This window comes from Cervus canadensis, chromosome 6 (assembly GCF_019320065.1).
Source record: "Cervus canadensis isolate Bull #8, Minnesota chromosome 6, ASM1932006v1, whole genome shotgun sequence".
Taxonomy (NCBI): domain Eukaryota; kingdom Metazoa; phylum Chordata; class Mammalia; order Artiodactyla; family Cervidae; genus Cervus; species Cervus canadensis.
Window position 1 is genome coordinate 73,751,323 of NC_057391.1, and position 25,810 is coordinate 73,777,132.

At 34.9% G+C, this 25,810-nt stretch overlaps 1 protein-coding gene across 8 annotated transcripts in view; it reads left to right on the top strand.

Moving 5' to 3' along the window:
• GPHN (gephyrin) overlaps positions 1-25,810 on the top strand; it is a 524,662-nt gene that overhangs the window by 355,607 nt on the left and 143,245 nt on the right. For all 8 annotated transcript variants that reach the window (XM_043472320.1, XM_043472318.1, XM_043472321.1 and 5 more), the window contains one exon: positions 22,929-22,971. In XM_043472320.1, the coding sequence (XP_043328255.1) occupies positions 22,929-22,971 (43 nt within the window). The remainder of the gene's footprint in view (positions 1-22,928; positions 22,972-25,810) is intronic.

Genomic DNA, 25,810 nt, shown 5'->3' on the forward strand with positions numbered 1-25,810 from the left:
AGGCTCAAAATTTAAATTTCCAATAACTTTTTTTTTTACTCTATCCGATAATTGAAGGAAATTGACATCAAAGTGATTTTTACTGCTCTTTTCCTTCATGTGTCCTTATGTACCACAGGTCAGCATTGCATCTCCATTTTTCCTTTTCTTTATTAACCCAATTGTCTGTTCTGCATAGGAGATAATACCAATGAATGCTTGCACCACTTCTTGTACGTTACAGAGATTAATGAATATTAAACAGTTCATGGCCATACTATGATGTGGTTCAGAGCTTTACACACATTTGGTTTACTACCAATCCTAGTCTAATTTTTAAAGGTTCAGATAAATATCTTCTTGACTACTAGCAATGTCAATTTTCTTTTACACGTTTACAAAAATGTGCATTTGGATACAATGGAGTATATAGCCTGGACTTGAGGATGAATAGAATTATCAGTTTTTTCTAGTCACCTTATTTTTCCCCTTTGAAAAGCATATCCTTTCTCAACCAAAGTTCCTCATCTAAACCAGTGCAACAAGTGGTTTGTTTGGCTGTTTTCCCAAGCTGCTATGAAGATGGTGCTGTTCTAGATTTATAAAAGAGATGTTAATTCATTATATACAATGGGTGTACAGTATATCAGGGCTTAATTCTCTGCCAGAATTGAAAAAGATATAGTAATACTTTCTTTCATTCTTAAGTATTTCAGTGCTTCTCAAGAAGCACCATTTGTTATTTAAAGCTGTACTTAAAATTTCTTCTTTGGAAATTCTCCCTATTGCCTTATTTTTTGAATACTGAAATCTCTATATAGCCTTATGTTTACCATGTGAACTTAAGAGCTGAGAGTATGAGGCACGTTTTTATCATAAAACATGGTTTTTTTTTGAAATAGACTTTTCATTTTTCTGAAAGAATCAAGAGTTTTAACCAGCTTCTTAACATATTCCAAGGACGGTCATGCTTTGGCGGAAATAATCTTTTACTGGTTGTCTCACAGTGCTTAAAGTTGAGCTAAAAAGTGAGATTGGGCTAGATTTGAGTCCCAGCCCTCGATGTGAATCACAGTCCTAGATTTGAAACCCTGTGCTGCCTCTTACTAGCTTTGTAATCTTAAGCACTTGATCATTAAGTTAGCTTGTCTGTACTTCATATTTTTATAAAATGGGAATGATATCACCTTAAAGATTGAATTGGTTAAGGCTGCTTGGTGCAGTGCACGATATGCATAAGTACTCAGTAAATATAAATTTTATTATTATCAGTACTGATTATCATACTAAAGGCCCAAACATACAGTTATTTTAGTTTGAACTAACTCTCTGCCAGACATATGCTACATTTGTCACAGAGTAAAATGTGTCTGGTTCTGTTATGGTTATTAGCTACAATCTGACTGAAAAATCAAGTATTATTAGCTTCACTATCAATTTGATGCAAGTTAATGTCAACACTTGTACCATTCCTGCCTTCTTTTTCCTAATCATGGTCAAGTATATTGAATATGATATATATGAACATATATCTATGAGATATATCCTTTTTAATTCAATGAGTTGACTATCTTCTCCAATTTTTATCTTGTTTTTTTCTCCAAAATCACTTCCCTATTTAGTGGCTGCATTATTTATGCACATTGACCTCACCTCACAGAAGAGTATCGCTAAAAAGAATAATGCTTTTTATTATAATTATTATTTTAGGGTAGGAAAAGTTTTCCTTGACCCTCTTAGGACCCCTGATTGGATCTGAAAATTAAACTGATAAAGATGAGCAGGAATAAGCATACAAATTTATTTAATATAAATTTTACAAGGAAATGAAGACCCAAAGAAATTGTTAAATCCAATATTAAATTGTTAAATCCAGGTGGCATTAGTGGTAAAGAATCTGCCTGCCAATGCATGAAACGTAAGAGACACAGGTTCGATCCCTAGGTCGGGAAGATCCCCTGGGGGAGGGTATGGCAACCCACTCCAGTATTCATGCCTGGAGAATCTCATGGACAGTTGTTATGCTAGGTTTGATGGAGAGGGACAGTCATGGAGAAATATGATGGGACAAAAAGTATAAGCTAAGGATAGTAAACTGAAAGAAACTTACTAAGACCTGTTCATTCTTATTCTTCTTGGTGTCCTTCTATCTTGGAAAAAACAATGCTTCTTTCCTCAGGGTATAAAGAGGACACCTCTCATTTGAGGGTCTTAGGACCATTTTGAGGGGCGGGGGAAGGACAGGAGACCTTGCTTTCGCCATCTTCTCATACTCCAGTTTGTTCAGTGTGCCGAGGTGCCACATTTACGCGTAGCACATCCTGAACACCATCATTGTATTGTCCTTGAATTTCATTAGGATTCTACTGTCTGTCATACTCTAAAGGTAGTCACCAACTTATAAGTGGGGCAAAACCATTTCCGGTGAAAACAGCTTCATAAGTGGTTGCCAGATTTTTAGGCTAGTTCTTAAAAGTTTATATAACCCTTAATAAGCTAAAATGTAGCTATGGTTTAACTGAATTAAGGGTCAAGTAGACATATATGGATTACTGTAGGAATCTATATGCTATTTGTAACATTACTGCTGAGAAAATGCTTTTTAACCTCTGACAGAATTCAGTTTCTCCAAAGTATTTTTACCCTGGCAAATTCTGAATGGCATCAGGATCTTATATTCTGTTTTCTTCTTGCAGCAGCTTAAAATAGGACACCTTTTTTTGTTTGTTTTTGTTTTTGTTTTTTTTTTCTTTTTTAGTTGGAGGCTAATTACTTCACAACATTTCAGTGGGTTTTGTCATACATTGATATGAATCAGCCATAGATTTACACGTATTCCCCATCCCAATCCCCCCTCCCACCTCCCTCTCCACCCAATTCCTCTGTGTCTTCCCAGTGCACCAGGCCCGAGCACTTGTCTCATGCATCCCACCTGGGCTGGTGATCTGTTTCACCATAGATAGTATACATGCTGTTCTTTTGAAACATCCCACCCTCACCTTCTCCCACAGAGTTCAAAAGTCTGTTCTGTATTTCTGTGTCTCTTTTTCTGTTTTGCATATAGGGTTATCGTTACCATCTTTCTAAATTCCATATATATGTGTTAGTATGCTGTAATGTTCTTTATCTTTCTGGCTTACTTCACTCTGTATAATGGGCTCCAGTTTCATCCATCTCATTAGGACTGATTCAAATGAATTCTTTTTAATGGCTGAGTAATATTCCATGGTGTATATGTACCACAGCTTCCTTATCCATTCATCTGCTGATGGGCATCTAGGTTGCTTCCATGTCCTGGCTATTATAAACAGTGCTGCGATGAACATTGGGGTGCACGTGTCTCTTTCAGATCTGGTTTCCTCAGTGTGTATGCCCAGAAGTGGGATTGCTGGGTCATATGGCAGTTCTATTTCCAGTTTTTTAAGGAATCTCCACACTGTTCTCCATAGTGGCTGTACTAGTTTGCATTCCCACCAACAGTGTAAGAGGGTTCCCTTTTCTCCACACCCTCTCCAGCATTTATTGCTTGTAGACTTTTGGATAGCAGCCATCCTGACTGGCGTGTAGTGGTACCTCATTGTGGTTTTGATTTGCATTTCTCTGATAATGAGTGATGTTGAGCATCTTTTCATGTGTTGTTAGCCATCTGTATCTCTTCTTTGGAGAAATGTCTATTTAGTTCTTTGGCCCATTTTTTGATTGGGTCATTTATTTTTCTGGAATTGAGCTGCAGGAGTTGCTTGTATATTTTTGAGATTAATCCTTTGTCTGTTTCTTCATTTGCTATTATTTTCTCCCAATCTGAGGGCTGTCTTTTCACCTTACTTATAGTTTCCTTTGTAGTTCAAAAGCTTTTAAGTTTCTTAGGTCCCATTTGTTTAGTTTTGCTTTTATTTCCAATATTTCTGGGAGGTGGTCATAGAGGATCTTGCTTGATTTATGTCGGAGAGTGTTTTGCCTATGTTCTCTCTAGGAGTTTTATAGTTTCTGGTCTTACATTTAGATCTTTAATCCATTTTGAATTTGTTTTTGTGTATGGTGTTAGAAAGTGTTCTAGTTTCATTCTTTTACAAGTGGTTGACCAGTTTTCCCAGCACCACTTGTTAAAGAGGTTGTCTTTTTTCCATTGTATATCCTTGCCTCCTTTGTCAAAGATAAGTAGGACACCTTTTTTAAAATACACATTGTTGTGGAAAGTAAAAGTGGGAGGGAGCTAGCAATTTGGGGCAAGGGCATTTCCGTAGTATCAAAAATCAGTGTTTGCTAATGAATTTATAAATTGAATGTTTATATCAAGGGTTTATGTCTATATAGTTACATTTCAATAAACTTTCTATGGCATGTATTATTGTATCTAATTTCTCTTTCTAGTGAATGCTGATATTTCTGACATGTTAAAAACCCTCTGTGTCCTTAGTATCTTGTCAGTAAGAGACAGGCTTTTGAGCCAGCTGAGCAAAGTAAAATGAATATATGACTGTGAATTAAAGGCAGTGATTTCTACTGCATAGTCTGCGCATGAGAGAACTAATTTGTTATGAATGTACCAAATAGTATTTTTAGTCCTATTAAAATATTAATGGTGTACTTTTAAAGGAGTTGGATTTTGATTATCCAAAATCAAAATACTTTATCGCTGTAGAGTATACACTTTGCTTTCTACCTGAAGCTTAGTCAGAGTGCCAGATGCAGACACAGAACATACGTTGAGCTTGAAAGTGTATAATGGATCTTAATACCCTGAATTAATGTAAAAATTGGAATCGATATAATAGTTATTTTTACTTGATTGTTTATAATTGCTAACCCTACAAGTAGGTCATGATTGGACTTTCCTGGTGGCTCAGACAGTAAAGAATCTGCCTGCAATGCGGGAGACCTAGCTTCGATCCCTGGGTTGGGAAGATCCCCTGGAGAAGGGAATGGCAACCCACTCTGCCAGTATTCTTTCCTGGAGAATCCCCATGGACAGAGGAGCCTGGCAGGCTACAGTCCGTGGGGTCGCAAAGAGTCTGACACAACTGAGTGACTAAGCACAGCGCAGCACAGGTCATGATGAGTCATCAAGTATCTTTGAGCATCTATACTACAAAGTAGATATTACCATATTAGGTATATAGAAAACATAGCAAAAAGTAAATGTGGGGCCTCACTTAAGGAGTTTACAAATTGGAATATTGTCTATTCTTTTAAGTCATATTTTATGTATTCAGGCTGTGGTGTTTGGAAATATTGCTAGAAAAATGTCTTTGGCTTAAAAAGTGAAGCTATTTAGTGTTAGCATAAAAAATCTATAGGAAAATTACCATTTGGGGGGTCTTGTATTCACAAAATAGTCATGGGGGAGTTATTTTAAAATTTACCAGTTTGTTGGTAAGTTCTCAAGAAAGAACTTGCATAGGGCAGATTTTCCTAGAATAGATTTGAGTCCTTAGGGTCTTAATTTGTAACTTGAGAAATACAATACTATTTCTTTAAGCCACATTTTTTCTATACAAAGATGGTATCAGTTATTCTAAGTTGGTGGTAAGGCTTATTTCATTTATTTGCCAAGTACACACCTCTTTGGAAAGGATAAATTTAAAAAAGCTTGATGTTACTCTTTATTTACATTGCTTATGAAGAAGAATGCCAATTTTCAGCCCTTAATGCTGTCCTCTGCCCTGCGAAGTCATAAAAGTCTACTCAGTTGAATTTAAGGGCATGTTTTGAATCCTGTGAAATCCGTTCTGATCATACTGATAGTCTTTCACATGTATTTCAGGCACTTACCTGTTTTATCTAATAACACCTCATTTTACAATTGCAGCTATCATTCTCCAAAGTAGATTAATCTGCAGTATTCATAGTTTTGTTAATCCTTTGTCTATGTCTGTGTCTATGTCTATTATTCAAGAGTTTTTTAAAATAGTATTCTTTTGTCTTCTTACAGAATCTCTCTAAGGAATTTTCATTTTATTCTCATTTTTAATAAGAATTACAAAATGTGGAATTAGAAAGACCCATTGAGAGTTTTTCCACAGGGCACCCTACTAGCATCAATAGGCTAAGCTAGAAATAAAAGTGGATAATATATGGTAATATTCTTTGCATTAGCTTTGAAAAGTTCAACTTGTGTAATTACGTATATATAACATCAGAGTTTTTCATAAGTATATAAATTTTATCATATTGACTTACTTCTTTTCAACTTAAATATTTTAGGAACCGAGATTCATATTTAGTTTTTCAGCGAGGTATTTTTTTATCCAGGAATAATTATCAATACATTGGATGATAAATTAAAATCACACATAGCTTGGGAACTATGTGTGGTTATATCATTTTTTAATCTACCTTTTCAAGTCCTTTTGGTTTTTTCAATGTGAGCTTTGTTACTATAGAAAGCAAAGATTTTTAAAACATAGGGATGTTATTACATAAACTAACATTATTTTTAATATAACAGCTAGATGTATATTATGATTAGGAAACCTAAATTGCATATATCCCTGGAAATTGAGAGGGGAGAAGAAAGAAGATATGTTGGTATCAAATGTTTTGCATTAAAATAAACTCTTTAAAGAAAAAGAGAAATTAGGGGGCAATAGAAAGTAAAGAAAGAGAGATGGAGAAAGAAAACAAGCCCTGGTTTTCCATTCTCTTTTCTGCCTCGGTATTTTAGAAATTGGTCACTTATTCTGACTTTCCCATATTAAATAGTTGCAGAGCAAAAGCAACAACTTATAGAACACAGGTAAATTCAGAAAGACCTTAAGGATATTTTTAAATTCGTGTTCCATGAAACTCTGAATGGAATTCAGATTCATATGGACTTTTATAGCCAGAGTTTTCAATTATATTAGCAATTTTCCTTGTTCTGTTTCTAAGTCTGCCTTAGGATAAGAAAAGAAGGGTTTATTTTTGAAATTTTGTTCTGGCCATTCTGCAGTCAATATTGCCTACAGTCATAAAAATTGGGCTTGCTGCTTTATTTTTTTCTCTTCTTTCCTCTTTGGCAACTTGCTGCTATCCCAGCACACAGCAATTAAATCTAATTCTATCTGGGCTGCCATGCCTAACTGTTCTCATTGACAAGCATGGCATGAACTAATGCATGGCTCTTTGAGAATGCTGCTGTGTATATCTGCACTGAAAGAAAAGTTTTGTAGCAATCTAGCCCTTTACATTTAATATTAAAATTGCAGTAATTAATGATGAACATCTCTACAGTGCTTGACAGAGAAGGGAATTCCTCAGGAATGAAAGAGAAAACTGAGGGAGAAAAATGATCTTTTGCAGTCAGATACTGCTAAATTGGGCTTCCCTGGTGGCCCAGACAGCAAAGAATCCGCCTGCAATGCCGGAGACCCAAGTACAACACTGCTGAATTACTCACTGGTACTTCTCATCTGAGGAGATAGGCATCCATTCAAAGAATGCACATGAATGAGAGAGTAGGAAAGAAAAAAATAGGATACCATTGAGACCTGAAAGAGGTTATAAGAGAAAACGTTGAGTCAATTTTTAATCTCAGATATTTGGCTTAAGAGACTGAAGTAGTTTGGGTGAAAATGAGACTGATTTTAATTGTCTTGCCATCAGATTTCACAACCTAGTCATCCAGTGTTAAATATACCGAATATGACTTAACTCCTTCATATCCATGACAGTTTCAAACTGTTTTTATAAACAACTTTTAATTGCCTTGAGTATTTTAAATGTTTATTGGGAGCACTAGTTTAAGGATCATGTGATCAGCACCTTTTATCTGTTCCATTAAGCATTCATCTTGTTTCATGTGTGCATTTTTTTCTTCATAAGCAAATAAGTTAAACTATGCTATTTTTCCGAGTGAGAAAAACTTCCTTTTTCCTTTTACATTATAGTTTCATCTTGAGAAGATGGGAAGCAAGTGAGTGATCCTAAAATTAGGCATTTCATCTTTAGATTCCTAATGCCCAGTTTTTCTGTTTTCTGGATGCTTCCAGATAAATACAAGGACAGTAATTGAACCATACAACTGTCAGTTACTCCAACCTTGATGTTTAGGTTAGTGAAGTTTGAACAAACAAAAAATGTCATATGACCAGAAGTTCAGAATCATCTAAACTGCCTCCTTTAGCTCATTTCCTTTTATACGTAGCACATATACCTGTAATCTCCCCAGTTCATCTGTTTTAGAGCCATGTAGCACAGTTCAAGAATCGAAGGACAAGTCAAAATAACATTGGGTTACTTGTTCAGCCTTAAATGCCGCCATATAGCAAGGATCTCTGTAGCCATTCTCACACTACAGGTCAGTGATAGTATTAGCATTTCTAAAGTGTTCATATAGGTACCACTCTTTCAGTCCACCTGTATCACTGTCCTTTTAATTATCTATCTTTCAGACGTAACTGACCTCTGTTTCAAGGCTTTGGTCTGAAATACTATCCAGATAGAGTTACCTACTTGGGCTTTGCTTTATTGAGTCATTTATCCTGGTAGATGTAGTCATATTATGTCATTGCTTTACCTTTTTTTTTTTTAAACCACTTTGGTAAAAATATCCCACCCATAAAAGGAAATTTTGCTACTTGAGATTAGTCATGATGTAATTCAAAATATTTTCTTAACATACACAGTCTTTAAAATTTTGTAAGCTATACCTTTTGACTTTAAAAGACAATTTCAGAACAGGGATGATGTTGGTGTTTTTAAGGTCTACAATGATATTTTAAAGGTTGGTGTAAGAAGTTTGAAGGGAAGAATAATCTTTAAGAATCTTCAGTCCATTATTTATTACCTTATTTACATTCACCCACCTTCTTACTACATACAGTTCCCTATATTTCACTCTCTTAATAATTGCTGTTAAAATGAATAAGTGCATCTCATTTTACTGAAAAGGAACAAAATGGGATGAACATAGCTGCTCTTGTGTTTAATATAGTGACCCAAGCATATATTGTGCCTAAATTTTAGGCCTATTAGTTCACAGCAGTATAAAAGTAGTAATCTGAATGAATGAATTAGCATAAATGAATTAGATATCTAATTTACAAGTAGCATCTCTACTTGTAAAATTTCTAAGTCTGAAATACAGTGACTCTGTGAAAAGACTAAAGTATATGTGTGCCTTTTTTAGCTTAGATGAGTTAAAATATAATGCTAATACATCCAGGGTTGCAATTTATAAAGCCAGCTTAACAACTGTTCTATGATTATAGACTGTAAACTAATCCTAAGTATCTTATTGCAGATATGTATGCAGAGGAAGGACTGAGGAAGGATGTGTTGTGATGGTTCAAAATAAATCTATCAACAGTTGACTGAGACTGAATTGAACAAATACTATAATGGTCAATCTATATTATACTAAAAGGTTTGAATTTTAGAATTTCTAAAAAAGTCAAATGTCTATCATTTTCAATGACACTTTCTATTTCATTTTCAACAACTTTTGTCTTGTTTTTCACATGTTCAGTAAAGAATATAGATAAGAAAAGAAAGGTGGGGGGGGAAATCACCCTTGATCTCTCCCATGTTATTTGCTATTAACATTTAGCAGAAAGAAGTAATATTGGTGGTGAATTTAAGAAAAGAGGAGAAAGTAGGCAGTTCTATAGAGAATGTAAATAAAGAATAAAGAAGCATGTATAGAAGGAAAAATTATTACTGAAGAATTCCCTATGTGGAAAAATTTTAAGAATAGCTAGTGTATAAGACGGAGAAGGCAATGGCACCCCACTCCAGTACTCTTGCCTGGAAAATCCCATGGACGAAGGAGCCTGGTAGGCTGCAGTCCATGGGGTTGCTAAGAGTCAGACACGACTGAGCGACTTCACTTTCACTTTTCACTTTCATGCATTGGAGAAGGAAATGGCAACCCACTCCAGTGTTCTTGCCTGGAGAATCCCAGGGATGGGGGAGCCTGGTGGGCTGCCATCTATGGGGTCGCACAGAGTTGGACACGACTGAAGCGACTTAGCAGCAGCAGCAGCAGCAGTATATAAGAAACCTAAGAGTTGGAAAGCTTTGGTGGATGTGTTTCTGTGGAGTTTGACCTGGTTATATTCCTCATGTAACAACTGAACAATGCAAGGCACTGCAAAGCTACTTGAAGCAACCCTGAGAAGAGCTGAGAGAATAAATTGGCTAATGGTGAAGCTGTCAACATTAGCAGTTACAATTTAACAGCATTCTCAGTCCACTGTTTATTTAGTGAAGGAAAAAAAAGATGGAAAATACTTGGATTGAAATCTTGGCATTTGTATTCTTAAAATAAAGAGGGAAAAAGGATATACAGATGATCCCAAATTCTAAATGTAAAAAATCTAATCCAAACGATTTGTGAGTATATCAGTGTCATACCAGTGCCCTTCGGTAAAATCAGTTCCCTCTTTTCTTTTTTTACAGTTCTCATTTTTTAATTAAATATATCAAATACATAGTAAAGAATGTATCTGACAAATATCCATACACTGACCAGCTTGATTTAATAAATATTAAGGTTCTTCTCTTTTCCTTAGGAATTTTTCATGACCTGAATCTTGACAAGATAAGGTTTATATTCAAACTGAGTTTTCACTGGACTTGGATGAAAAATAAAACTACACATATGTATGTGTATTAAGATTTGAAAGTTATATTTTAAGTCACATTTTTAAAAGAATGAAAATTTCATATGAATTTATGCCATTTTTTTCAATATGGTAAATCATTTTAATATTATGATAATACAAAAGCTGAAGTCCACTTAAAAGTAGCTACAATAGATATTTTGTATAATCTTAGAAACCAAGGTTATACACTAGGAGAAAAACTCAAAAATAAAACCTCACAAAACTAGAACTCGACTTACAGACATAAATTCAATTAATAGGTGTACCCTACCCAGGTCAAAAATTTATCAGGTAAAATTGTGAAAGACTTTGAAATGAATGAAAAAGATTATTGGCTGTCTTATCTAGATCCTTCTGGGTCATCATCTCCTTTTATCATCTGAGCTATTGTGTATTGGATTGTAGTATATGAATAGTAATGTAAATGATTTTAATCCATAGAAATACATATTAAGTCCAGTTGGAGATGCAGTTAATTTTTGCTCAATTAATGTGTAAATTCATTTTGACATTCCTGATATTCCATATATGTGTATTTTTTTATTCTCTTTTGAACAAATTAAACCATCTTCTTCGTTCTCTTATTAATTAACACTTTGGATAAAATCTTTAACACATGTTCATTTTATAATTGTATGAGAGTCATGAGTTTATCTTTAAAAAAAAAAACTTTTAATAGTTATGTCTTCTCTGTAAGCTAAAAGCTCAGCTTTAATGGCAATGAATTTTCTGCCTTTCCTTTCCTTAAGCGTAGACATCCAAGCTTCCCTCATGGCTCAGTTGGTAAAGAATCCGCCTGCAATACAGGAGACCCGGTTCAGTTCCTGGGTCGGGAATATCCTCTGGAGAAGGGATAGGCTACCCACTCCAGTATTCTTGGGCTTCCCTTGTGGCTCAGCTGGTAAAGAATCCACCTGCAATGCAGGAGACCCGGTTCAGTTCCTGGGTCGGGAATATCCTCTGGAGAAGGGATAGGCTACCCACTCCAGTATTCTTGGGCTTCCCTTGTGGCTCAGCTGGTAAAGAATCCACCTGCAATGCAGGAGACCTGGATTCGATCCCTGGGTTGGGAAGATCCCCTGGAGAAGGGAAAGGCCACCCACTCCAGTATTCTGGCCGGGAGAATTCCATGGACTATAGTCCATGCAGTTGCAAAGAGTTGGACATGACCGAGCAACTTTTATCATCATCATCAGACATCCAAAACTTGAAAATGGAAAGGACTGGTATACTGCAAACAAGCGTCTAACAATAGTATCAAGCTGTATCTGTTAACTGTTTACTTGGTTAGGTAATGAGAGACTTGATCAATAAGATGCTAGAGTTGGTACCCCTTCCATTCTCCAGGGGATCTTCCTGACCCAGAGATCCAACCAGAGTCTTCTGCATTGCAGGCAATTCTTTACCACCTGACCCACCAGGGAAGCCCAATATGCACTACATGTGGCTGCAATATAAGGCTTCAGAATACTTAGCTCTTATTTCTAGGCCTCAGGGGAAATCCCTAAACATTTTCTAAATCAGTGCTGCTTATTAATATGTTTTAGAAATGTTTACTTTTATACATCTTCCATATACCTTATGAATACTCTTAATAATTAAGCATTTAGAGAAATAAAAGTCACAGCTTTTTAAACTGATGCTGTGTTAAAAAAGAAACAACAGGCCCAAAATGGAGTCACTCGTGCTAAGCCCTACATCAGCAAATCAAGGCTTAATACCTGGCCGTGCAGTTTCAGCCTCTCCCAGGAATGTAACCTTTAACTAGTCCGTCTGGGGTTTCCTGGCCAGCGGCACTGGTGAGGCAATCCACCTGATAGGTAGCTGCCCTCCCCCACCCTCTTCCACCACCCAAGTCAGGTGGTGGTTGTTCAGTCACTCAGTCATGTCCAGCTCTTTGCGACCCCATGGACTACAGCACGACAGGCGTCCCTGTCCTTCACCATCTCCCAGAGCTTGCTCAAACTCATGTCTGTTGAGTCGGTGATGCCATCCCACCATCTTGTCCTCTCTCATCCCCTGTCATCCCCTTCACCTCCTGCCTGCAATCTTTCCCAGCATCAGGGTCTTTTCTAATGAGTCAGCTCTTCGCATCAGTGGCTAAAGGTTTGGAGCTACAGCATCAGTCCTTCCGATGAATATTCAGGGTTGAATATACCAAGGAAGGTAGCCTAACATAAAATATTTTTGTCTCTTTTTTATGACTTCCTTGTCTTACCACCTTTCTGCCTCCAAAAACCTTCTATTTCTTCAGCTCCTCAGAGCTCCTTACTAATTACTAGTTGGGGTGCTGCTCAATTCATGTAATGTTGAGTAAAGCCAAGTAGATCCTCAAATTTTCTCAGTTGAATTTTGTTTTTAACAACTACAATATAAAGCTTTGATTTAGAAAGGAAAACAATGCAGTATAATACATGGTATATTATACTCAATAAAAATAGTAATTTGTTTTGTTTTAGTGAATAAGTGATATGACATGACATTTAAGAATGTTAGAGGAGACAAATAATTTTTCATGTATCTATTTGAAATCTTTGCTGAGATACCTGTGATTCTGATTTACAAGAGGAAAACAAAAGTTTGTTAACATGTGTACCTCATGTTTACTTGGGAGCTACCCAGGAAAAAATGAGTAACTCCCTAAGATAACTTAAACTACCAGTTTAAATATCATCCTCAACTAAAGACAAATGAAAGGTAGGGACAGGAAACCCAGTTACAGATAGATTACCAGGAAAAGTTCAGTAAACAGGTATAGGGTTTGTTACACAGATTAAATTGGTGCCTTCTCCATTGACAAGATTATCTTGTGATTTAGAGTCATCCTTCTCTTCAGATCCAGAAGACTGAGACTGTAGTATAAATGGAAATTTGTTTTATATATGTAAATTTCCCTTGCAAAAGGGTAACTTCTACTCTGTGTCAGAGCTTCTTTTATGTCTACTCTTTGACAAAATAATCTTTATGCCAAAGAGCCACATTTTGGGTCAGCATTTCTGCTACTACTCTAAGAAGATCAAGGAGAATCTAGTTAAAAACTCAACATTTCAAAATTCTTGGTTAATGAAAACTAATATGGTTTTCTGTCAAGTATTAGAAAATGGTTACAAGTATTAGAAAATAATTACAAGTGCTCAATAATTCAGGCTTTTATATTATTGACTGCAGCTGTCTCGTACAAGGGTTTTATTTCATTAGATTTATTAGTTCTTTTAAAATTTCTATTCAAATACTTACCTAAACTAATGTTACTTGATCTTATTTATGAGAGCTGTCAAAATCACAAAAGAAATTAGATAACATTCTTTATTACAGATCTAGAATATCATCCAAACAAAAGAATGATAATAATAACAACAAACATAGTAATAGCTAATACTTATACACTGTTCACTCTGGGCCAGATATTCTTCTAAGCAAACACCTTATTTCATATTATCTCATTTTCTTCACAGCAACCCTATGAGATAGTTATTGCTATTATTCTCATTTTATATGTAAGAAAACAAAGAGAGAGATTATGACTTACCCAGTTTTAACAGCTAATAATGATAAAGCTGAAAGATTCAAATCCAGTTTGGTTCCAGAGTGCTACTCCCCAAACTGCCTTTATATCAGTTTTTCTTCACTCCTACATTCACATGCCTATTCTAAATGGTTTTCATTGCTACCAGAAATAGTCAAGAGTAGAAAGTCAATGAAAATTCAGGTCTGATTAGGAATACAGTGATTGCTGTTGTTAGGTTAGAAACATAAGGTTTTCTACTAGTGTTTAGAGAAATTGATTTGGAAGTCAAGAGGGTTAAGTTCCATCACTACTGTACTGTATGATCTAAAGCCAGTAACAATCCTGGCTTTTTCATCTCTAAAATGAAGATAAATTATTCTGTAAAATAATCATTTATTCATCTGAAAATTGAGATAAATAATATTTTGAATAATTCAAAATCCCTACTAGTCAAAAAATATTTAGGTTTGTTTTATTATATGTGTGTGTGTGTGTTTATAATTAGGTAGTATATTTTCCTCATAATTATCATGATCAACATTAAAATCCTCAGAACAAACATAAACTCACAAAAATTTTTGGTAGCGAGGGAAGACCAACCTGGAATTTACAAATTTTCTAGAGGTCATTGAGAATGACTCAATTTAGAATTAAAGCTTTAAATGGGAAATACATTAAGAATATTCACCATTGATGTTCAGATTAATTTCCCATTGAGTCATGGTGTGATCAGTTCTATTCTTCTACATGTTCTTCCTATTGTATTATTCTTTTTGAGAATAAGGAACTTGCCATGTTACCTATAAAGCAGCATAAAGACTTCTCATTTTCAATGATGATTATTCACTTCACCGGCTGTGTAACCTGCCACAGTTCAACTTCTTTAGAAGAGGTTAATACTGAAAGACAGAGAAGGCAATGGCAACCCACTCCATTACTCTTGCCTGGAAAATCCCATGGCCGGAGGGGCCTGGTAGGCTGCAGTCCATGGGGTCGCTAAGAGTCGGATAGGACTGAGCGACTTCACTTTCACGCATTGGAGAAGGAAATGGCAACCCACTCCAGTGTTCTTGCCTGGAGAATCCCAGGGACAGGAGAGCCTTGTGGGCTGCCTTCTATGGGGTCACACAGAGTCGGACGCAACTGAAGCGACTTAGCAGCAGCAGCAATACTGAAAGAAGATAAATTCTTCACGTTTACCTGGACTTCGGAAAGCTAAGTGGAATTTAATAAGACAGTAGTGATTTAAATAACAGTGGGAAAACATTTAAGACTGGTCCTCTGGAAAAGATTTGTAAAATTATGTTGCTTATAAATATTGTCCACGTGCCTGCAAAGATACATGTTAGATAACAGCCTTGTTGCTCTCTGCCTGTGATCAACACATGGCTGAATTAAAAAGATAATTAATGAAACATATTCACACTTGTGTGTGTGTGTGTGTGTATGAGTTCACCTTTAGTTAGAGAGTTTGAAATGTGATGAATGTTAAATGATTATTCCATTTAATTATCTAAACCAACAGGAAAATAACAAGTAAAGCAGAAATTTTTTTTTTTAAGTCTGAGGTCTTTGTAACTTCTTAATAGCCATGTTTCTTTTTTGTTTCGGGGATGGTCTTTTAAAGGGGCAATTGCTTAATTCAGTGACCAATATTTAATTTTCTTAAAAAAAGGACTTCCTTTATATGTAATTTGATAAAGGGCAGCAGATGGAGGTGGTTAAGGTTTCTTACAGTTACAAAATCCTAGAGATAAAAGGAAGCTTAGATGTTATCTGTTGTAGTTCAGGGTTTTTTTCAACCTTTTTGCTTCCATAGACCCTTTTGGGAATCTGGCAAAACCTACAAACTTTGTTTCAGAAAAATACTTTAAACATACATAAGATAAAATATATAGGATTACAAAAAATAATTGAAATCATGAACAAAATATCTATTACAAATTATATAATAATAATACTGCCTTTTAAAATGCATTAAATGACAAAATCTAGTATCAAGTCATTTAAACACTACTGTAATTTGAAATCTTGGTGACATAAACAGTATTTTTAAATATGCATAATAATTTGATGATTATAATAATAGATTCTGCTAATATTACTATAGTTTGTCACCTAATAATGAAAGAAAGTAATAAAATTTAATTAGGTTGGTGAATAATTGTAATTTTTTTCTCCATTCTAGTGAATGGAATCCTCACTTTTATTCACAGGTTCTCCCAAGGGGCCTCAACCTCAGTTGAAACCCCTGGAAACATCTTCATTTTGTAGGTAAAGAAACTAAGTCCCATAGAAGTGAGATAGCTTGACTAAAATTATACAACACAATATTAGATTAATCCTTGCAGAGGTAACCTCACACTTTACCTTAGTCTTTTTGACACTTTCGTCTAGAAATTGGCAATGATAGTCTTATGATTTGTCACTGATTTATGGCATGTTCCGAAGCAAATTCTTTATTCTCATGTCTCAGATTCCACCTGTATAAAATATAGGTGACTTAAAATGTACATAAGGATAGTAATAATGACTTAGATTTGTATTGCTCTTTTTCATTTTACAGTAGTTTTTACTTTTACATACATGATCCTACTTAATTTTCCTCGTTTTGCGGATAAGGAAATTAAAACTTTATGATGTTGAATGTCATGTCTAAGTAGAAATCATACCGCTGGACTTCAGAGGACAAAATAAACCAAAACTCTGAGTTCAGTTGCATGTTTATTGTGATATCACAAACACAAATAAATGGTCATGAGGCTCATATGAGCCAAATACTTATACCCTAACTTATCCAGATAAAGTGATGAATGAATAGAACTACAGAACAGAGCTTTTCTAGACTTTTGTAAAAGGAAGTGAGAAAGGAAAGAAATAGATTTTAAAAGTCTAAAATTGTAGAGTTGTTGGCTTAATGTTGTTCACATCAATCCTTTCTTTCCTTTCGTTCATGGTAGGCTAAAGAGGCAAGTAATCTGAGGTCCTTTTTCTCTCTCCTCCTAACGTTTTACTTTTATGAGTAAATGATATTCAGTGAAGTTTGTTCTTTCAGAGACAGATTACTCTTAAATAAGTTTAATAAGTTAGAGAAATTAAAGTCAAAAGGACCGTGATGCATCAAATATCTCCATCATTCTAGTGAGCTGACCTGTGAGATACAGAACATCCTGTTCTCTTAGGAAACAAGAAATCTTAACCTGACCTAAAACCTTTATTGGACCCCACATGTCACTATTTGATTAACCTTAAGCAGTATTAATAGTAATCTGTTTTCCTAATTCTTGCAGTCATTCTATAGGTTATGTCTTTGTTATAATCCACATTTTTTTTTCATGTTATCTCTCTTAATATTGGCGGGTCCAAATAAATAAACATTTTACAATACTATAGGAATATCTATGATCACACTTAGGCTGTAAATAATAAATTTGAATCTGCTGAAATTGAAAAAATATATAATTACTACAAAATAAACATTCAGAGTTGACAAATATTTACTCTGTATAAAACACCATATTTGATATAGTATAAACTTATAGGTAAACTTTAGGTAAACTTAAAACTAGATTATGGTAATGATTATACAGCCAGATAGGTCTATTAAAAGCTATCAAATGTGTACTTAAGTGAACTTTATAATAGCTAAATTCTGTCTCAATAAGGCTGTTACAGAGTTCAAGGAAAAAAGAGATTGTAGTTGAGGAACTGAGGAATATGTTTTGCCCTGATACAATTTAATCTGTATCTTAAAGCACAAATAGTATAGGAAGTAGCTTGTCTAAGAACTAAAAGCTCAGGAGTACAAGAAATAATCTAGATGAGCTAGTTCAGATGTTGCTCCATGCCTTAGATTGTATGGTTTTCATTCCTACCAGTATACATATGGCTATGTCATTTCCAAAAAGTTTTCCCCAATTCCTACTGAGGAAAACATATGACTGTACATTAAGGTCTTTTTTTCTTTCCATAAAAAATAAAGAATTTGCCTCCATGTTGAGCTGATGGGGAAGTTATAATGAGGAGGGTATATAATTCAGAATTATTTAACAGCTGTCAGTGGCTCCACTGATCATAACAGCTACTGCTACTTGTTTCCACCTTTATGTTTAGAGTCACTGATACAGATATTATCTCCTGTAAGTCCCATAACAGCTTTTATTTTTCCAGTGAAGAAAGTAAGATTAAAGGAGGGAGGGCCCAGGGCCTAAAATAATAAAGATGTGCTAAAGGAAAGGTCAAGATATTCTGGACTAAAAATAGGATGAGGAAGAAAATGGTAATATAAGTAAATGATCTTTAAAAAATAAAAATCTGCTAACTAAATTGTATGCTACACATGAATTAAACACATCTCATACAAAAAATAAAGCAGGTCAAATTAACCACTATCATCAATAATAGAAAACCAAAGATGAAATTTTTTGTAATAAGCCGATACAACCGTATTATTGACAGGAACAGCTCATTGTAAAAAAAAAAAAAAGTCTTATTGACGGTAGAGAAAAGTACATAGGAGGCTTACTAACAATTTTTAAATAGGTAGTCTTCTTTATTATTTGCTTTTTAAAATTTAAATTTTAAAATTTAAACCAAACCATTGACATAGAATTTCTCAGATTGTATAAGTAGGCATATATATGGCAAAATTAAATGTAAATAAAACCAAATTAAATACAGAAGCTTAATTTTTTAATATAAAATGTAACTTCCAGCTAGTAAAATCATGCTAAAAATAAAGAGGGCGTTCCTAATGTTCATCAAAGAAGATGATTTGTTTTATTCTTGGCTTTGACCCCACCTGACCAGCTGCTCATAATCTTTAAATATGAGCCATATTGTGTAGATTTATTCCAAGTATTTTCAAGGAAAAAGAATGCAGATTACCTGGTGAGCAGCAAAAGAGTCAGTTTTATGAAACCTGAGTTGATTAACCTGTAATCAAAGGTAGTCTCCATTTTAATATTTATACATCTTTACATTGTTATGAACCTATTCTTAACATGGGTTTTGTTTTGTTTCTCTCCTCCCTCACTTCTGTGAAATGCAGAAGGGAAAGGGTATTTGTTAGTCACACATTTGTACCCCGCTAACTGGTGTTACACAACTGGCTTCCACTGGAGAGCCCCTGACATCGCAGGGAACGGTGATCAAAATTCCACACACTAGCTTCAAGCTGGGGGCTCGTAGCTACTGCAGCATTGAAGGGGGTCTTTTCCTGGCTTCTTTAAAACAAGCATGGTGATGGGATGGTTTAAGGGAAGAACACCTCTCAAATCACTTGACCACTGCTGCGCTTCCGTGTGTCCTGCTTTCTTCATAACAGCTTGGCACTACATTCTTTCCCTGTATCTTAGTGGGCCTGTGTGTATACAAGTGGGATGGGGGTTGGGGGTGGGGGCTGTCCGTAGATGGTCATATATTATGCATGCATCTTTCAATGTTAGAGTGATGTGCCTTCCCTTATGTGTCACAGATTAAATCTGTGTTCCTGAGAGATTGGGCTGTCCCTCTCTTACTGTTGTGAGATTCATGTGTTTTGATGTTTACACCCTCAAATGTTCTTCATGTTGCATTAAACATAAGTTGAAATGTTCTCCCATGAGAGTTAGCTTTTCATGCTGGGCTGAACAAGTCTTCATTTTTGTGTAGCAATTCATGTTATTATAACCGATGGCTTTCAATTGTACCTCCCATAATGAAGAGCTGACTTTAAACACTGTGCTATTCTTGTTATGACCTAAGCCTAAGGTAAGTGACTTCTCTAACTGTACCTAAAGATCGTGGTTGTTTGTTCAAGTTTCCTCAGCTTCGTTTAAGGCATTTTCACTTTTTTTCCTTACCATTTATTATGTGCTCTCCCCCCTTTTGTTTTCTGTTTCATGGCTTAATATTTCTTAATGGACAATGTGATCTTCAGCAAAAATTATGTTATATATGTAAACACATGTTGAAATGAATTAAATGAATTATTTGATGTCTGAAAGCAGTCTTGATTAGTAAATTAATTGCCTAAATTTTCAGTAAGTCTCTTGTGTTTTTTATTTCCTCCATTAACTTTAATATATTACACTGTTTCTACACAGGATTTTAGTTTTGATTTCAATTAAAAGGGGAATTGATTGTCAATACCAAAAACGTTAATTTTCGTAAAATAATGAAATCCAGTAGAATAAAGTAATAGATCATCCAAGGCCATACCTTTCATTTTTAATCCTTGACAAATTGGGTAAGATAAAGGAAAACAATAACAGAAAACCATAGAACTCAAGACAGATCTGTATTGCCTTCTTTATAGTCCATATTGTTCTTACAATATGGAAATGGCAACCCACTCTAATATTCTTGCCTGGAGAATCCCATGGACAGAGGAACCTGGTAAGCTCTAGTCCATAGGGTTGCAAAGAGTCGGACACGACTGAAGCGACTTAACATTGTGAGAACAAAAACAGTAGTTGCTTTTCAACTTTATCCTTTAAAGTAAACCCCATTACATTGTGAGCTAAGCAAAATCTTCATATTGGGATTTTATAAAATTAAGTCAGTATTAAAAAGACAACCAGCTTCATGGTACAAAAACAAGGGGCATTTACTGCATGCATAAGTATTAAAATGTTTTAATTTAATTTCCTCAATTTTTTAATGTATACTCAAAATCACTAAGGTAAAGAAGTTCATTGTATCACTGATTTTTGAAAGTGATTTCCCTCAAATTTGAGTCGAATAGCCAATGTAATGTAAATGAGAAAACATTGGTTATACTGATGTTGGCAGTTTTTGAACCTAGATTCACAGATTTAAAAATTTGAATTTGTTTCATCATCCAGATTTCTCTTTCCAAAACTGTTTGAAATGTATCATTGTAAACTTATGTGCCACAAAGCAAGACTTGAGTTTCTTTAGTAAATTCATGTTATGAATGAATTTTGTTTTTTAAGCCACCTAAGGAAGGGAGAGGGGTTTTTTGTTTATTTGTTTTCTTTTTTTATTGTGGTTTTGGTTTGGTTTGCTTTTTTGGTAAAACCAGCTAGTACTTCACCTCCATTTCCATTTACACAATATATAATCTGTTGAAACATTTGATGAGACAATTTGAACTACTCATCTGAACTGCTCTGTTCATTGTAAATCTCTTGTTTCTATCCATACACTAGCTCCACTCTAGATTGGAAGGGCTTAAAGATGAACTCTGGAGGAATAGAGGCTACGACTTAAGAGTAACTATTACTGATCAAAGGAGCTGCTTTCCATTCGCAAACATTGCTTTGCGCTATGGGTTTGGGCTCCTTCCGTTTCTACATCTTGTTGAAGACCTTCTTGACTTCCATTTGACTTCCTTGAACTCTGTTTTTGTCTTTTAACATTTTCCCCTTTCTTTTCCTTCTCTATCCCAGATTTTTCTCTCACTCTTCTCAGTATCTCTTGTGTTCTTTGAATCGCTTTTTAAAATGTAGTTTATCTCTTTATTAAGCTTGTCTATTATTTGTCTATTAGTATTTGTTTCTTTTCTCCTTTAAGGCTGTAGTGATATAGTTAACACTTAATTTCATTCCATGGTATGCCAACTTGCTTTTTATTTTGAAGCAAGTTCATTAGTCATTCTTACTCTCTTGGTATGAATTTTCAATAAGAAATAGCAGAATATTCTGCATTTATATATTGTCCCTTTCTATAGGCCATACTTTCTTTTCTATCTTCTAGATATACCCCCACTCAAGCCTCTCTCTCTTCTTTTTCTTTTCCTTGCTCTCATGTCTTCCTGTATTATTTTAAGTAGTCATTAATATCTTTCCCATTTGGTCCAGAAGTGTTATTCAATGAAATTGTAAGTAAAGCATTTAAGAATATTACTTCCAGACTAGTTTCTTCATTCTAGTGTATTTAAAGCTAATTAAACAATCTGGGCCAAAAGAGAATAACTTTAACATCTGGAATTATTTTTCCCCTTTTTTTCTTTCTTTTTTTTTTTTTTTTGGTATGTGTATGTGTGTTTTTCTTGTGTATGTTTGTGATTTTTTAATTATTGTTGTTCTTTCTTTAAACATTAACACTTGTTTTTTTCAGGGAAGGACAACCATAACCCACCCTAAGTTGCAACATTCCTTTCATAATTTGTTTCATTACAGTAGTAGACTGTGTTAAGCAATAGAAGTTAATTTGTTGTGTATACCATTTGGGGCAAGCTGCTGTGGAGTGGGAAGAAGAGGTGTTTAAATAGCTTCCTCTGAAATTAAGAAGTGTCAGTGTCATCCAACATGGCTCTTGAATTCATTAGTTTTGCAACATTTAAAAGAATGTTCCACTTTGAAATATTTGAATCAGCATTAGTTTCTGATTGATGTATCTACACACTTAAGAACTGGCAAATAAATGACTTTAATTTCATAATTTCTCTTTTCCCCTCATTAACATATGTAACTCAAAATGACTATCAAGGACTCTTTGATTACAACTTTATTACTTGAATTGCAGTATTACTTTAGTCAAGAGATATGCACAATGCCTTTAATATTCAGGGTCTGAATTCACAATTGAATATGTGGTAATTCAAATTTTTCCCCATATACTAATTTCAAATACAGATCAATTTTAAAATGCCTTTAGTTTTACCCTTGTCCCATTCACAGTATTGTGCCCCCATTTTTTTTTTCTAGAAATCAGTCCTTTCTTTAAGTAAGAAAAGGATAAGTTAAAAATATATGGAATAAACTAACATTTTTATTGACATGTTATGATATATGCAATACATAAAGCCTTTGCTCCTAGACCTCAGGAGTTTGCCCATTAAATATGCATACATATCTGTCTGTCTTTGTCGTGAGCCCTAAATTACTGAGTCTATGCTCTCTCTGCAGGTCCAGTCCAGGTGCAGCAGCAAGGAGAACATTCTCAGAGCCAGTGAGTATATCCTTATTTCAGGTGGACTACTGGGTTAGAACTTGTGGTTCAGTCAGAAGGAAAGCTAAAAATGACATTTTAGTGAAAGAATGATGTAAAACAATGGGGAAAGTTAATGTCAAGAATACGAATTTTAGAGCTTGCCTTCTAAAAATATCATTATCAATATATTAATGAATATTTCCCTTATACCGGTTGTTTTTGCAAGCTGACATGAGAACTTTGATAGCACTACTGGCTAGGATAGAAATGAGCTCCCCTGTGACTCAAACATAACAGCCCTCTTTAATTGCCGCACTGCCAGAAAGTTATTTGAGAACAGACTAAAATAATATAAATCCACTAAATGAATCTAGCTAAAAAAGAAACAAAGATTCCTAACAGGATACATCATAATCATTTTGTAAGTATGAATTTCTAAAAGATCTTATCTTCACAGGCAGCATGTTTTAGAACATAGTGCCCTAAACCAAGGATGAAGAAACCATAATTTTATTTTTCTGTTTTGTCACCAATGACATTTGCATGGAAGTCATTTGACTTTGTGTATTATTCATTTTCCTGTCTTATAAGAAGGAAATATAAATAGCTTTTCCTTACCTGTATCCTTGAAATGATTTGACATCAATGGTTATACTTTGAAAGCTTTGGGATTCTATGAGAAAAGTGCTGTGTAAATGCTGATTTTTTAGATATTGTTCTCTGTCACTTAATGATATGACTCTGTCTTCTTCCTGATCATTGTCAAGAAAAGTACAGGAGGGCCATATTGAAATTGGTCCTTACTTACACCACTGGGAGTTTTAGTAAATGGAATGGTTTCTGTTTCCAGCAGAATGTCTGTATTATTTAACAATCAAAAAAAAAAGTCATTAGAAAACTTCAAATAGATAAAATTTTGTTTTATTTTGTTTACTTTAACATAAAAATTTTTGACTTCTGTGTTGTGAAATCTGCTCCCTTATCTTGAAACCTTTGAGCTATTAGGTGTTGGTCCTTTATTGGACCGGAACCTGGTGGTCCGGAGTCGACGATGAAAGAGTGAAAGAAGGAAAGAGGCTAATATTCCCTGGGTTACGCTGCCGGCTTTCGTGCTCCAGGGAATCAGCCAGAAATAGAGAGAGAGAGAGAAAAGACAGACACGGGGGCCAAAGCTCTGATGGAGCAAAGGTGCTTTATTGAATTCTGTAAGAGTATATATACCAGTAGCTTCTTTACATAAAAATCAAGAGACCAGACTTTACAAGTTTACCAAGGAAGCAAGGAGCAATAGAGGCCATAAGGCCAAGAGGCGATCCATAACAAAAGAGGGTCGTAAATAACCCCTTTCACCAAATGGAAAAGCTAATGAAGGAAGTCCTATGCAAGCATCCCATCTCTTTGATCTCCGTCCTGGGAGAGGCTTGCCTGCTCCTCTTGCCCCTGACAGGGACTGATAAGGAACAGAGGGCTCAAGAGAGATAGGAAACAGCACATAGGAATCTTACTGTTAAATGCTTCCTGACAATTAGGCAAACACACTGGCAGTTCTTTGCCCAGAGACTTCATATTAGAGTTATATAAAAATAAATGCAAACAGATTTGTTTAACTTGTATAGTTTTGTGAGTTTTCACAATGTCTGACAGACATGTGAATCTGAGGGAGGTTTTTCAGTTATAGGAGATGTAAAATCCTATAATTCCTTCTTAAGACCTAAGATTGAGAAAACTAAGAGTCAGAGAAGTGATGATTGAATATTTACTAAAATAAAACAACAACAATAAATAACATTTTAAAGTGACATTTTTCATGATTACTGTATAATTTCCATTCATTGTTGATCCTGAGATGATTGTGGATCATTGACAATGATTGTGATGATTCAGAACAAAAATAATTTCGTATTGAGAACAGATTTCTTTGAAATTTTTTTCACCTCTGTCATGGATCTTTGAGCTGGTAGAACTGCTTTCATTTCAGTTATGCTCTTACTGACTTGTTGGATATTAATCAGATGGACATTATGATGGTCCATGTTTTTCTGTTCATCTTTTCTTAGGATGAAATAGTCATGTAGATGCATGCAGAGAGCCCATCCTGCATTGTAGCCTCTTAGTTCTGTGAGTTCTACAAGTTCAAGGTCTTTCCCCTCAATACTGCTTTAGTAACTCATGCCCATAACCACACTCAGGACTTTTTCGTCACCATGAGGTATTCTAACTCTGAACTTCTTAATCTCAGTACTTACTTATGTGAAAGTTGCTCAGTCATGTCTGACTCTTTGCGATCTCATTGACTATACAGTCCATGGAATTCTCCAGGTCAGAATACTGGAATGGGTAGCCGTTCCCTTCTCCAGGGGATCTTCCCAAGCCAAGGAGAAACAGCCTCACTGCTTAATTTTACCAATTATTTAAAGAAGAATTAACACCAATCTTTCTCAAACTCTTCCCAAAAATTGAAGAGGAAGGAACATTTCCAAACTCATTTCTTAAGGCCAGCATTACCCTGATAACAAAGCTAGAAAAAGATCCTGCAAGAAAAGTGCAGGTCAATATCCCTGATGAATGCAGATGCAAAAATCTCAATAAAATACTAGCAAACTAAATTTAACATTACATTTAAAAGATCATTCACTATGATCAAGTAACATTTATCCCCGGGATGCAATGACAACTCAATATATGCAAATAATAAATGTTATGCATTAATTAACATTAATAAAGTCAAAGAAAAAAATCATATGATCATCTCAGTAGACACAGAAAAAGCATTTGACAGAACTCAACATTTGTTCATGATAAAAACTCAACGAATTTGTATATATATAAAGACTGAGTGAGAGAAAGTGGCTCAGTC